Below are 14510 nucleotides of genomic sequence, written 5' to 3'. Positions count from 1 at the left end.
CAGGAGATGCCGAAGGAGGGCTGCCTCTGCATGTTTCTCATTTCACTGTTTCCTCAAGGCTCCCCACCCAGACTCACCTCCACACACGAAATGGACGGTTCCCACCTGCATAACAATGGCTAAGCAAAAATCCTGCTTGGAGAGATACCTGAAGCAGCCCTGTGCAAGCCCTAAAGCGGTTTAACTGCTGAGCTTAGGGGAAATTAGCCCGCTCCATTGCACTAATGCATTTCTATTGCTCCTGGTAGAGCAATATAAACCCAGCTAACCACACAGCACAGGCGTATCCTGGTGAACAGCTCTGAGATTTTCCTTTCCCTATGCTGGCCAGCACGCCGGCTCCATGCTGCCTTTACAGCTGATTGCACAAACTTCCCTTGGACTTCAGCATCCAGGAGTCCTGCAGTCACTGCTGAACTCAGCTTTGCAGGCTCCAGTCGCCTGGGGAGACACCTTCCCCCTCACCTCCACAGCTTTGCCACCTCAGGCAGCAAAGCAAAGGGGATTCCTCTCCCACGCACAGCTCTGTGCCCCCGGAGCAGGTCCGGCATGCGGGGGCCGCTGGAAAGGCAGCGTGCAGTCCTGTAATTAAAGCCTGGATCCTAACGTGCAAGTACATAGAGGCCACATGCCAGCTGATTTACTTTGTAGCTTGAATAGCGTTTCTTTAATGTAGGTGGGTTAGTGGTTTTTTTTGTGCATGCAAGAAACATAAATAGGACTTCATCTTTTATGCATTTCCTTGTGCCTTCCAGACTGAGAGCTCCTCTCCATCATTTGACATTGTTCCTTGTTTTGAAAGACACACTTACTAGAAAAAGATGTAAGAGCGTTTTCATTGCAGTACATCATATTCACATACATAAAATATTAAAAGCAATATAGCTGAACCCAAAAACAATGCAGCGCTTTAGAAAATACTATTAGTCTTTTCCCTGGGTGTTACAGAACATGATCAATCCTACTCTGTTACACATTACAGCCTCCATGGACTCCCAAGAGGAGCATGCGTCACACTTGCAGATACCGGGAGGGTCTGTTATGAAGGGAGCAGAGGGTGGTTTCCTGCTGTACATATGCACACACAGAGGCACAGAGGCGTGTGTGTGTGTGGATGGACGGATGCTTACATAGCATTTGCCAGCGCTGCTGAGGTGCATTGGCTGTGTCTGCCCCACACTGCTATCTGCCAAGGGCAGAGTGCATTTCCCAAGTCCTCTCCCAGTCTGTACTGGGTCTTCCTGGAGAAGCCCTGAGTGAGATCCTGAAGTCCAAGGGCACAATGCCATGGAGAGGGCTATGGGACATGGCAGCAGATGGCAAACAGGGAGCAAACACAGCCCTGTGGAAACAACACGTTTTCCTCTAAAGGGCAGCCCTGCTGAAGGAGCCCTTGAATGTCCTCCAAACATCCCTGCTCAAATCACTGCTGTCAGACTTTGGTCCCAGGTGAGACCAGGCTTGGTCTCAGGTGGCTGCAGGTGATGCCTCAGACCTTCAGCAATGTCCCCTGGTGACAGCTGTCCTAGCAGGTCATCTGCCTCATATAAGGAAGCAGAATTACTTTCCTTCTCTTAAGGAATGTCCTGGAGGCTCCTCCCTGCAATAACCAACTGCAATATTGACTGAAGCCAGGTAGTATTAGGAAACAAGAGCTCAAACCATCCGGGTTCATACCCAGCGTGGGACCTAAAGTGGCCTCTCGGTCCGCTCCCTCTTATGAGAAGAGCGGATTTAGTCAAAAAGAAAATTCTCCCACAGTTAGTGCCTAGGTGTTTTTCCAGCCATTAGCTCTTCCCCCATCCCTCAGGTCCATGTGCTTTTCCAGTCTGTCAGATCTTCCTTTGTGTCCTACATGTGTGTTCCCCTCCTCCTCTCCCCCTGGGGAGCCTCCTGCTGCCCCCCCAGCCCCGGCCCTTCCAACACTGTCCTCTTCCCCTCCCGGTGGGGCAAGGCAGCAGGAAACAGCACTGCTCCCATCTCCCTGCTTACTGGGGCTGAAACCATATCATCTGCTAATGTACGCACATGAGAGTGCTTCAGCAAAAGCTGTTTGAAAAATAGGAGCAAGCATTTACTGAGTCTTTAAAAATCTGCAAAGTCTCCATTCTGCTGGCTTCCAGGGGGAGGAATCTTTCGTATGCTCAACAAATCTTAGAAAAGTCTTATATTAAAAGTCATCAGTGGCTCTTTTCCATGGGTGTTTTGGTTCTCTCTTCCTTTTTTCCATCTCGTTACTGAAAAAAGGGTAAATATAAAAGGTTCCCAAAGCATTCAAAGTCATACCCCTGTGTTTCTCTCCAACATTATCTTGCTCTTTTGAAATTGATTGAAGAATCTATAATTATTGTGAAAGTTTTAAAACAAATTTAAAGGACTGACTCCTTAAAGTTCAGGTGGCTGAAGCTTCAGTAGCCACAGAAGAAAGTAAAAGCAGAACCAACAGAAAAATACGAAAATGCTTTTATGGGCAGAAAATGTTAATGGGAGAAACATTAAAGGTGTTAATAGTACCACTGCCATATTCAGCGTCTCCTATAAATGGGGCAGGGAATGTTACTGTTGGCAATCTCAGGCAATGACGGGAAGCATTTATTAGTTCAACGGGATCCTGTATTTGCAATAGTAAATCCTGCCAGCAAGACTTACCGTTCCATTGCCAGACTAGCAACGGGTCCAGGGAGAAGGTAGGTGGCGAAGTGGGCATTCAGTGAGGGCAGGGGAAGGGTGCAGAGGCCTCTGAAAGCAGCACTCCCCAAGCAGCAGGGTTCCTAGGGCTCCCTGCTTGTCCTGCTGCCAGAAAATCCTGGCTGTGGCTGCTCCGACAGTATTTTTGATGGTATTTGAGCAACTGATGTCATCTACCTGGACTTGTGCAAAGCATTTGACATCGTCCTGCATGACATCCTTGTTTCTAAACTGGAGAGACATGGATCTTACAGATGGATAAGTATCTTATCGTTGGATAAGGAACTGGCTGGATGGTTGCCCTTCAAGAATTGTGGTCTTGGTGTCCAAGTGGAGACCAGTGACGAGTGGCATTCCTCAGAGGTCTGTACTGGGACGGGCACTGTTTAACATCTTTGTCAACAACATGGACAGTGGGATGGAGTACACCCTCAGCAAGTTTGCTGATCACACCAAACTGTGCGGTGCTGTTGACACGCTGGAGGGAAGGGATGCCATTCAGAGGGACCTTCAGAGGCCCGAGAGGTGGGCCTGTGTGAACCTCATGAAGTCCAACAGGACCAAATGCAAGGTCCTGCACATGGGCAGGGCAATTCCAAGCACAAATACAGGCTGGGCTGAGAATGGATTGAGAGCAGCCCTGAGGAGAAAGATTTGGGGATGACCTGGCAACATGCACCTGCAGCCCAGAAAACCAACTGTACCCTGCGCTGCATCAAAAAAAGCGTGACCAGCAAGTTGAGGGATGCGATTCTCTCCTTCTACTCTGTTCTGGTGAGACCCTGCCTGGAGTACTGTGTTCATCTCTGCAGCCCCCCACAAAAGAAGGGCATGGACCTGTCAGAGCGAGTCCAGAGGAGGCCACAAAGGTCATCAGGGGGCTGGAGCCCCTCTGCTACAGAGACAGGCTGAGAGACCTGGCGTTGCTCAGCCAGGAGAAGGCTCTGGGAAGACCTCATAGCAGCCTTCCAGTACCTGAAGGGGGCCTGCAAGAAAGCTGGAGAGGGACTTTTTACAAGGGCATGTAGTGATAGAACAAAGGAAATGGTTTTAAGCTGAAAGAGGGTAGATTTAGATTAGATATTAAGAAGTTCTGTACTGTGAGGGTAGCAAAACTCTGGCACAGGCTGTCCAGAGCAGCTGTGGGTGCCCCATCCCTGGGAGTGCTCAGGGCCAGGCTGGATGGCACTTTGAACAACCTGGTCAAACGGAAGATGTCCCTGCCCATGGCAGGGGGGTTGGAACTAGATGATCTTTAAGGTCCTTTCCAACACAAACCATTCTACGATTCTATGATTTTTACGAATGGTGAAAGGAGACTTTGGTCCAACAAGTCCGAGGAGAAGTACCAGGCTAAAAAAGGGAAGGGCAAAAGGGAAGAAAAGCAATGAATGGTAAATTAATGTAATACAGTTGTAGGTAGATGTTTGCCTGTAAATGGTGATGCTGTATAGTATGTGAAAAGAAAATCGATGTAAACTGTTCAAAGGGAAACTCCATGATACATGGAGAAAACTCTTCAGCTGTATGCAGCAGACTGAATTTTCTCCATGGAGAATACCTGCAGCATGCACAGACTACACTGCCAAAAGGGACTATTCATTTATTAGGTTTATATAGCGCCAGGCATTTCAGGCATGTCATACAGAGCTATGGGATTCATACAGACCACAGACCTAATCCCAAAATGTTTATTGTCATCAGTGAAAAAAAGACTAAGCTGTGACTGGCACTCTTGGCCAGGAAGAAGCAGAGACTGTGCCCTGACTATTTTGGGACAAAGATGTCCTGTTCCTTCAAAGTCTGAGCTGGGAGCACGTCTTTCCTCCCAGGGAATGCTGGCCAGGCTTGCAGCAGGGGCAGCAGCTGGGAGGAACCTGGTCTTCACCAGCAACTTCAGATACCTGTTCAGAAAAATAGAGATGCAGGTGAATACAGGACTTTAATTTATTATTTGTGTGTGTTTGAAATGATGATAGTCCTAATTCCTGCTTTTTATTTTGATAGTATTAAAACATTCCTTCTAATTCACTTTGTTCTTCTATGCATCTTGAAAACTGTCCTGTGATTAGATGATGAAACATCCTCTCTCCAAAAGTGTTTTTATGTTCCTGTGTGATGTGAATTTCAATCAGGACTGGGGCAACAGCACTAATGTGATATTTCTCCAATTCAATTTGAAGCTGTTGACCTTGTAGCAGGTATTTTCAAGGCAGCAGATCATCTTTTCCTAAGAAACAAGCCCAAATATGTTATGTATTTGTCAACTCCTTGTTGTTCTGAAACAAACAAAAAAAATTATGATGTTACTACACATCTACAGTTACAGTAGTAAGTATGGGGCTATTTCTTAATTTCCTGGGTTCCTGTCATTGTTTGAGGAGAATGGAAGGCAAAAGGTGGTTTAGCACTAGAAGAACAAAGGTGCTGTAAAGCCCCATGCTGGGGACCATACACAAAACCCATCTGTGCTGTGAATTCCCCTGGCTGGTCTTCTATAAATCCTTTTTTAAAATCATCCATGCAATTAAAAAAAGATCCTTTGTAGCCATAGTACTAGGTTGTGATATAGAGACTCAAACATGCAAATGAAATATATCTTCCTGTGCTTTTGCAAAGGTTGTTTATGATTGTAGAGTTAATTCATTGTCCGAAAACTCCTTGTTTCAATAGAACATACAATGCGACTGGCTTTGTCTGGGTGATTATCAAGGATGCCTTCAATGCAGAAGGACAGCACTACAGCTGCATGTGATCTCCAGTAACTTTCAGGGCAGTGGGGAAGCTCCAAAGGAAAACAGATGTTGGGAAAATTTTTGGAAAAGGTAGAGACAAAGATCTAAGTATTTATAGGCCTGTCTCCTGACAGGAGTCCCGGCAGTATAATGGAATGACTCACAGGGATCTAGATTAACAAAGAATTAAGGGAGGGAAATATAATTAATGCCAATCAACGGGAATTTATGGGAAGAGACCTTTTCGAACTGACTTGTTATCTTTCACCAGGGAGATTGCAAGTTTGAGTGATAAACGTAACGAAGCTGATGTAAAACACCCGAACTTCTTTAAGGTCTTCAACTTGTTACAGCAGGACATGTTGATTAAGAAACGGGAACAGTACAAACCCAACACGACACACATAAAATGGCTGTCTAACTAATCATCCCTTAAACACTGCTGTGTTAAGGATGCTGTGTTCCTGGAAGGGTGCTTGGGGCACCAGGGCAGCAAGTACTGCTCCCTGGGTGCTACCCTCGGACATTTGGCTCGGTGTCCCCCTACAACCATTTATCAAGCCCTCAGTCCTTGCGCCCCTTCCCTTTGCTCACTGGAAGACTCTAGTAATCAGTTAATTTTTGTGAATTATTTTCCCTCTAGCCCCTTCCCACCCTGGGATGGCCAGTGCATCATGTGTATTTTCAAGGTGACAACTACTTACCAGTGATCTTTTAACAGCAGAAAAATGCAATATGGTCCTGCAATCCTGCACAATTGGTTCTTCATCTGCACCAATTGATATTTTATCAAGGACTGCAAAAAGAAACAAAAAGATTATTGATAGGCTTTGCATATGATACCAAGATAGATAAGAGAGGTGGAAATCAGATGAGTCACTGGTGCAGAGCAAACCAGTTTGCAAAATTGCATTCAAGTGAATGATACACATTTGGGTATGACCAAAGGTAAAAATCATACCTGTAGGAATAATAAAGCATACTTTCAAGACAGGAGATACGCATGTGGAGGGGGAAGGGTCAGACATACTGAGAAGGGCATGTGAATCACAGCTGAACACAAGCTCCCAGAGTTCACTGTTACAGTATCTGCGAGGGCTAAACAGGTTCTTTGGCCGTGGCATCAGCAAAATAAGCAAATATCATGTCTGTATTTGGGCTTCGTATTATTACAGCTGGAATACCATCTTCACCTCTGGTATCTGCAGCACAAACTGATAGATATGGTGGAGATAAATCAGAGAAAACATGCATGCTAGTGCTTACAAATTGGAATAGGATGCCTTTTGGTGACAGACCCCAAGATTTCAATCTCTTTCGTCTCTATTTAAGAGATGGCAGCGGGCTGAGCTGAGTCCTGGCTGGGAGTAGTCTGATCCTCCACAATACAAAAGCAGGGTAGACCCCATAGCTGGAAGCTGTCATCTGTAGGCATATCCAGAGCAGAAACAAATGTTTCTGATGTTGAGGGGGGAAAAGTCACATGGATGGTTTTCCTGGATTGGTCATGGATTGCTTGCCTCTGGCAATATTTAAATGAAAGATACAATCTAAATCAAACACAATTTACTTCAGGGAAATCCACACAGAGGCACTTCAGGGCTTGGTTCTGATAAAGCCTTGGAGACCATATGAGCATGAACCTGGGCCTTCACCTGAAATGGTGACACACTTGGAGGTCTCAGAATAAAGGATTCTTCCCAGAGAAGAGGAGGGAAGGGTATAACCAACAGGGATGGTGGTTGAGAGGCTCTGCTGACCACTGAACATACTAATGGTTATTACAGGTGTGAGTTGCAGGTTGGATGCTAGATGCTCTGGGGTTGGAGACAGAGAAGGCAGTTCTGTCTAACAACTCCTTGGCAAGTCTCCCCAAGCAAAACCCAGCTCTTGGGGATTATTGTGGGCCCTGGGAATTTCAGCCAAGCTGTGTATTTTCCATTAGCCTGTCAACAATTTTAGATGTTCCTTTTTGAACAAGCGTGGGCTAAACCATTTTTAGATAACCTGTGCCCAAAACCCTTGGAATTTATCTCACTGCTACAAAACAATTACTTCCCACTAACCCTGGGGCACACCAATTACTAATTTGTGCTTGAAAACATTAAGTGTGGTAGAGTCATCTATTCTTTTCCCATCATTGTGAATAGAGTCTTTGATTCAGTATCAACCACACAGGAAACAGCACAGAAGGAATAGTAACGTGCCTGACTCAGATGGCAAAGCATCTGAAAGAATTTATGTTTAAGACACAGCTCTGCTGGGGTCATGCACTAGTAGGAATGGAAAAGGCTTGTTATAAAACACCCATTTTAGCTTCAAACATACAGAGTCAAATTCAGAGCTAGCATCATCACCAACTGGCTACTTCTCATTTGCATTTCCTTTGTAACCCCCAAGGCATCAGGTTTATGGAAAACTAAGGAGATATTTTCAATTCTCTAATTTTTCTAAACACTGACCTTGTGCCAACCCATGAGAGCAATGCTCTCACCCAGCTCTCTGGAGCAGTGTGATTCTGTCCCAGAGCCTATGATCCATATAGGCATTTGTGACAAATAGTGGTGGAATTAGCGCAGTTCAGGACTTGATAGCAATCCCATCACAAAGGTTCACATCTCACACATCATGAGACATGGCTCTGCAGGCAGAGCACAGTGTGCTTGGCCTTACAAGTAAGGAATTAAATGAGGTGTGCAGCCCAGGAACCACCATGGTTTGCTCCTGTTTTCTCATAGTTGCAGCCCAGTGCTCAAACCCCTCTGATACCTGAGAAATGCAGAGCAATTGTACTGCCACAGCCACTCTGCTGTCCCCAGGGAGTTGCTCTTCTCCTATAAGGAAAGGCAACTTTAGAAGTTAAATGGGCACAGATCAACGGAAGAAGTCACCACACACAAAATATTCTCCCATTTTCAGATCTCATTCTCTGCCGGACATAAAATTGAGACGGAAGATCTTTTATCTTTCTGTTGTTTTCTCTGCCATCCAAAACACACATTTGCCTTGGCCTTGCAGTGGGTTGCACTTGGGCCTCATTATAATTAAGCATGGACTATTGACTCAGGTTGCATACAGTAATCAGTACTTTTCTATCAATAGCTTTGTAATTGCCATTTTCAAAATCATTCTTCCTATTATAAAACACTGTTAAGATAATATATTCTGTGGAAGTTAAAATTTTAAAAACAAATACAAATAATGATTTCAAACACAAGTAATTAGTTTTAAAGGCAACACTGATAGTAAAAGAGGCCTGGAAATATTCCACTGCATAGAATATCCTAGAATGTCTACAAAACCCCCCAACAAATTAAAAAAACAAAGAAAAAAAGCCCAAATAATAAAAAAAAACCCAATAAAGGAGTGGAATAAGAATGAATAATACTGGCTACATCCCTGTGGATGTAACCCATTTTAAAATGTGTTTCATAAAGGCTTAAAGAAACACCAACAACTCACACCAGGGCTAACAAGTATCAGTCTAAACTGCTATTTTTGTATAAACTAAAATGATCTAATATTTGGGAAGATTCCCAGCTGTTGTACACTATCATAGCTGCAGCGCACGACAAGGCAGCTATAACAATTACATTAGCTGGTTCTCTACTTGCCTCTACCAACTGCTGCCTTTCAGTTCATAGCCTTTAAAGTGAGGTGAGGGGAAAAGAAATTCCTTCGTTAGTTCTGCATTTGCAATCCTTCTTCCACAAGACTCAAAACCTGTGCATTGGAATACATTAAAATAAATTCTTATGTTTTGTCCAGCAATTGTAATTAATGTCAATGTTTTTTTCCCTGATCACAAATGCTGTTAGAGTTAGGGTCTACTCTACCTGTGCAGTGCATTGTTAATAGATTCTTAGTGTGACTTTTAATGTCCAGAAGAAAAAAAAAATATCTAAATTCTTCACCACAATGATGTTGTTTTGTATCATATTGTTTTCTTTTGTTTTCTGTGTGTGGCGACAGCCAAAAGAGTGACATAAAAAAGGCACCTTAACTAGCAGATCTGCTTCCTCTGTGTCTTTGAGTCATATTCTCCAACTCTACTGGCAAAAACAAGTTTTTACAATTGTCAGCACTGTAGCCAATACAGCTCAAAGCCCAGTTGCAGCCTGTTCCGGAGATAACATACAAACATTCATTTAAGTCCCACTTACGAAATCACTGTCACTATCACTAGCGATAGCACAAGAACCAGAAAACATGATTTGATTATCAGACTGCTTTCTGAGTTTTCAGAGACTTTAATAGGAAAAAAATCACCTTCTGATTTCTGAACGCAGCTTAAGTAGTACCTGATAATATGCAGAATATTTACGGACAACAAAGAAACAGAAAACCATGCAATCAGGTTTTTTTTACTATGGTCCAATTTCTAAGAAGAAAATGAACACACTCTGAAATGAACTCATCTGTTTAAATGGGAGAAACAGAATACAGCAACAATAAAATTTGTCATTCCCCATGCAAGATTTGCTACACGGAAAAAACAGCACTAATCAATGTTGCCATTTATTGGCAATAAAACAGCAAAATCGGCTGCTCTTCTTTTTGTGGTCTCAAGCATTTCTTCAAAACTTCTTATTTCAAAGTCACTTTGCCAATCAGAAACATGACTCTGAAATACACAAACAGTCCTTCCCCACAACTCCCCTTCCCCCTGCACCCTCTCCCCAGTGCCTTTTAATGTAGACTGTGAGTATTAAATGTGGGCTTTACTGAGGGTGACAGCAAAATTCCTATGGTATCAACAGGCCCAGGATTTTCACCTAACCATCCACCACTGTGTAGTTCAGGTTTTATCTGAGTGACTACTGCTTCCCTGGACAGCAATGCAAGTACGTATAACACAACGCTTAGCTTTAATACCTCTTCATGCCTGTGCCCAGAACTTCCACAGATCTCAGCTTTGCCAAGGCTCAGGACAGGCAAACCTGTAGGTGCAAACAGCATTACTGAGCTCAGTGCACTGCTCACACACTGCGAATTACTCCCTGGCTCCAATGCCTGCAGTTCATCCTCCTCATGCTGGCTGGAGTGCCCAAAAGTGCGGAGTGAGACCATTGGTCTGGTTAACAAGCCAAGCAAACCTCAGTTTATTTTTTACCCTTTTTCTGACTCTGTCATAAGTCAATTACAATTTTTCACAAACACGTTGTAAACAACATATTCTACTGGCAACTGAAAAGAAAAGGATGAAGCAGCAGCCCTGTGGCAAAACCAGAGAGTCAGGAGATCTGGATACTCCTCCTGGCTTTGCTTCAGACTTCGTGACTGACCTTGACAAGCCAGACAGAGGCAAATCCCACTCCCTTTTCTGTGCAAAGGGTCCTCCTGCCTGCTACCCGGAAAGGGCAGCTTTGCAACCAGTATGTACCGTCTGAGCATATACACACACAGATGTATATGTACACACAGAAATATGGATTGTTTGCACAAGAGGTGACTGTTCAAATCCAAAATTCCTGTTGCTGACACAGAGCAAGGCATTAGCCTGAGAACGAGGAAGAAAGGTAAGACTCCATGCAAGTCTAGTGGGTTTCTCCTGCCAGTCAGGTGTTGTGGAGCATCTTGGAGTCCTGATGATGACGTACCAGACAAGCCATTTACCTGGTAGTGTTCAAAAGCTATCTTTTCTCGCTCATGTCTCTAAAAGCGAGGAAAATACTAGTTACATTGTAGGATGGACTTCAAGGCTAAGCTAGTAAATATTTATGAGGCATGAAGTTTGTCAGATAAACTACACTTTAGAAAGATGAAATGTTACCGCTAGGCTGTCAGATGCTCAGAGAAGACAAGTTTCTACAAATCCCACCAGAGGTAGCTGTTTTTTCTCCTGCAGGGGTTCGTATTTTCTGTGTAAAAAAAAAAAAACCAACAAAAAAAACCAACACAGATTTATTTCTAAATCACCTATATACTGACTATAGGCAAGTTACTTCTCTTTCTCATTTTCAATTGGATCTACTCATGACTACGCTGCGATCTTCCCTGTACACTTAAAAATGATTGTGCAGAGTAACTACTGGATATACAAAGCATGTTTTGATGGCCCAGGCTTCTGCCCCCCTCCACCAAACGAGCAAAGCTTTAAGTTGGGATGAAAACGCAGGGCTGTGACACTGTACGGGCACCTGGCCAGCTACCGCCAGCCTCAGAGCCCCCCACGCCTGAGCCCCTCTGCCCGCCACGCACCACCTCCCGGGCTGGCGAAGGCCAAGAAAAGGAAGGGGGTGCTCTGGCAGACCTGGGGGCCGACCCCTGCACACCGCTGCACGGCACCCGCTCTTCTGGCCCCCACATGGCACTGCTCCCGCCCTGGGCCGCGGGCGGGCACCTGGGTCGGTGCCCGCGTCCCTGCTCCGGCTGGAGACCGGCTCCCCCAGGATGAGATGCTGCCATTCCTCCAGCCCCCCTCCGCGGCTGTAACCCCTCTGCCCCACGGTGCTCCCCAACAGCTGACACCCCGCCCCGGCTCACACCGTTTCTCCCCTCACGCCCGGCCCCGCCGCAGCGGGGCTCCCCGAGGGCCTCTTTCGGAGACCCCCCAACAGGCCGCGCCGCGCCGCCCCGGGGCTGCTCCGGCGGGCGAAGGGCGGCAGAGCTGTGCCCGGGGGACCGGGCAGGGCTCCCACCGACCCCTCCGCCGCGGACCGGGGCACCACGCGAGGAAGAGCCCGGCCCGGCCCGGCCCCGCCGCGGGCCCGCCGGCCTCCCGCAGCGCCCGCGCCCCGCCCCTAGCAACCAGCCGCCGGCGCCGGCCTCCCCGGGCGGGGGGCGGGCCCTTCCGGTTCATGTCGGAGCTGGGCTCGGCGCGGAGGAAGCCGGGCGGCCATCTTGGCTCGTCAGGGAGCGGCGGAGGGGTGGGGGGCAGGCAGGCAGGGGGACGTCGGGCGGGCACCCAGCTTCCCCAGCCCGGCCGCGGCCCGCGGGTGTCGGCTTTCTCGGAGCCTGGGGCGGGCGGGTAGAGGCGGGCCGGGATGCGAGCGGCGGCCCGGTGAAGCGGGGCCGCGGCGGGGGAAGGAGAGGGGAGCCCCCTCGGCGGCGGGCCTGCGCTAGCCGCCGTGCCCCGGCTGCAGCGTAGAGGGGCTGGTGCGAGGAGCCGGGCAGCGCGGCGCCCCGCTGCCTCCTCCTCCCCGCCCGCCCGCCGTGCGTTTCCCCCACCCGAGCCGCTCCCTCGCCGCCTCCCTTCCCCCGGCTCCATCCCTCCCCGCTTGATGAAGCGCCCCCCTCCCGGCTGCTGACCCCCGCGGACCCCGGCCTGGCTGTAGGATGAGCCCGGAGGACTCGGAGGGGGCGAGGCCGCTCCGCTCCCAGAGGGGGATCTAGCTCGGGCGTGGGGCGACGCCGGAGGGTGGGGGGCACCGACGCGACGCCGCCCCCCGCCAGCCACCTCGTCCTTCATGGTGGCTCCCTGCGACCACCATCTCCGAGCAGACGCGCAGCCCGGCGCGGGGGCCCGTGTGTGTGTGTGTGCGCGCCGCCGTCGCGGGCAGCGCGGCCGCCCGAGTGAAGTAAAATGTCCACTCGGACTCCATTGCCCACGGTGAACGAGCGCGACACCGAGAACGTGAGTACCGCCGGCCGCGGGGGGACCGGCCGCGCACCCCCGGGCGCCGCTGGCTGCGGGGCGCGGCCGGGGGGCAGCGGGCCCGGGCTGGCCGGGGGTCATCGCCCTGCGGGAGACTACAGTTAACCTCTTACCGCTTGTACTGCGCCCAAATTAGCCAATTATTTTAAATTAGTTATTTTTTTAACGACACCCCCCCACCCCCCTCCCCGGCCCCGCACGGTTTATCTAGTTAGTAGCGTTGGCGGGCATCCCCCCAACCCGGAGCCCCCCCCTAACGCTTTATTCGTGTGTCCGTCGGGGCTGCGGTGTTGGTCATGGGGTGGGGAAGGGGGGTCCCGGGGGGTTGCTGTCTTGTCCTAACGTGCAAACTTACTCCTAAAAGCAGCCGAATAAACCTCAGGTAAACAGATGGGGAGTAATTCAGCTTTGGTAGGGGTGGGCTCGGTGACCTAGATAATAGGCCTGTTCCCTGCTTAATTTGCAGGGTTCTCGATGATAATGACGCTGTTAGACTAGTCACCTGTTCAGATGACATTAAAAGGGTTTCTTTATTGGAATTATCCTCCAGACAAGGGAGCCTGTGCCTTCCTTCCCCCCCTGCCGGTTTGTGGTTGTTTTTTTTTTCCTTCCTTAGTAAAGGGAGGGTTTAGGAATTGACACTGTTTACAAGATTGAGTGAAACACTGTGTTAGCAGTCGCACAGGTCGTATACTAAAGGAAGAAAGAAAAAAACCCACCACCCATAGTCCTACCACATGACATGAGCAGATAGCCACAAACGAAGCTCAGTAGGAGACTCCCTTTCTGCAGACAGGAACTGTATTTATATTTCTTTTAAGTTAAAACTAACTTGATGCCGGTGTGTCCTGGCAAACCATTTTTCTGCATAGGCTCTGACACGTCCCCAAATGATAAACAGAAGGGAGTTGTCACTCAGCGGTGGTCTGAAATGAGTCGATCAGTGAACTTTGTATTCAGCTTTCTGTAAAGGCTATCTGATATTCTTTAGGAGGCAGATGCTAAGCTTGACAGAGGAGGCTTTTTTATGAGGGCTTCTTATGTTGTGGATTGGCATAAAAAGTTAATGTTTCTTTGGTTAAAGATCAGGAAAAACTGTTGGATTGTTCCAGACCATAAATAGTCTGAGAAAAGTGATGGTAGCCCCATTGTTTAAAACAAGACCAGACAAAGCGTTAGAAAACATGCTGCATGGAACAATTACTGCATTACTAGGGATTTAGATTTTATTGACATAATAGGCACTTCTAACTTCTGTGATCTTTATTTGTTTTAGCACTAGATGCAACCTGCAGGCTAAGGGCTGTATTGAGCAAAAAGCCAACTAAGCATATTTGGTTGTAAAATCTCAATGAGCTTCCTGCCTTGTGGAAGAAAATAATTAAAATATTATGCGGCCCTTCTTATGCCATGGGGAGAGTTGAAATTGTGGTGTACTCTACAAAGTATTATACAAAGTTTATTTGTGTAATTGTTTTAGTCTATAAGCG

The 14510-nt window shown here is 47.6% G+C and overlaps 2 protein-coding genes across 27 annotated transcripts in view; one reads left to right on the top strand and one right to left on the bottom strand.

Annotated features, from left to right (window-relative positions):
* Positions 1-4276: 4276 nt before the first annotated feature.
* LOC114015518 (translation initiation factor IF-2-like) lies at positions 4277-12834 on the bottom strand. 10 transcript variants are annotated; one of them, XM_055717316.1, is made up of 7 exons: positions 11912-12834; positions 11197-11284; positions 10299-11078; positions 8193-9146; positions 6454-6637; positions 6128-6219; positions 4277-4592 (listed from the first exon to the last, which is right to left on the bottom strand). In XM_055717316.1, exon 1 carries the CDS (start codon positions 12832-12834, stop codon positions 11923-11925), a length of 912 nt encoding a protein of 303 aa, XP_055573291.1. In that variant the 3' UTR covers positions 4277-4592; positions 6128-6219; positions 6454-6637; positions 8193-9146; positions 10299-11078; positions 11197-11284; positions 11912-11922. The 10 variants fall into 10 exon arrangements, with proteins under 10 accessions (XP_055573291.1, XP_055573300.1, XP_055573293.1 ...); XM_055717325.1 differs by having other exon boundaries at positions 10299-10363; XM_055717318.1 differs by lacking the exon at positions 8193-9146.
* Positions 12835-12857: 23 nt separating this feature from the next.
* Positions 12858-14510, top strand: part of MARK3 (microtubule affinity regulating kinase 3) — a 63568-nt gene continuing 61915 nt past the window's right edge. For 11 of the 17 annotated variants that reach the window (XM_055717313.1, XM_055717311.1, XM_055717307.1 and 8 more), the window contains exon 1: positions 12863-12999. In XM_055717313.1, coding sequence (XP_055573288.1) covers positions 12949-12999 — 51 coding nt within the window. In that variant the 5' untranslated portion in view covers positions 12863-12948. Of the gene's footprint in view, positions 13000-14510 lie in introns of all 17 variants that reach the window. The other 6 variants (XM_055717314.1, XM_055717310.1, XM_055717312.1 and 3 more) reach the window with 1 other exon arrangement.

Source organism: Falco cherrug, chromosome 7, assembly GCF_023634085.1.
Source record: "Falco cherrug isolate bFalChe1 chromosome 7, bFalChe1.pri, whole genome shotgun sequence".
In the NCBI taxonomy this organism is placed as follows: Eukaryota; Metazoa; Chordata; class Aves; order Falconiformes; family Falconidae; genus Falco; species Falco cherrug.
Note: the sequence above shows the minus strand (reverse complement) of the source record. Positions and strands in the feature narration are given on the sequence as shown.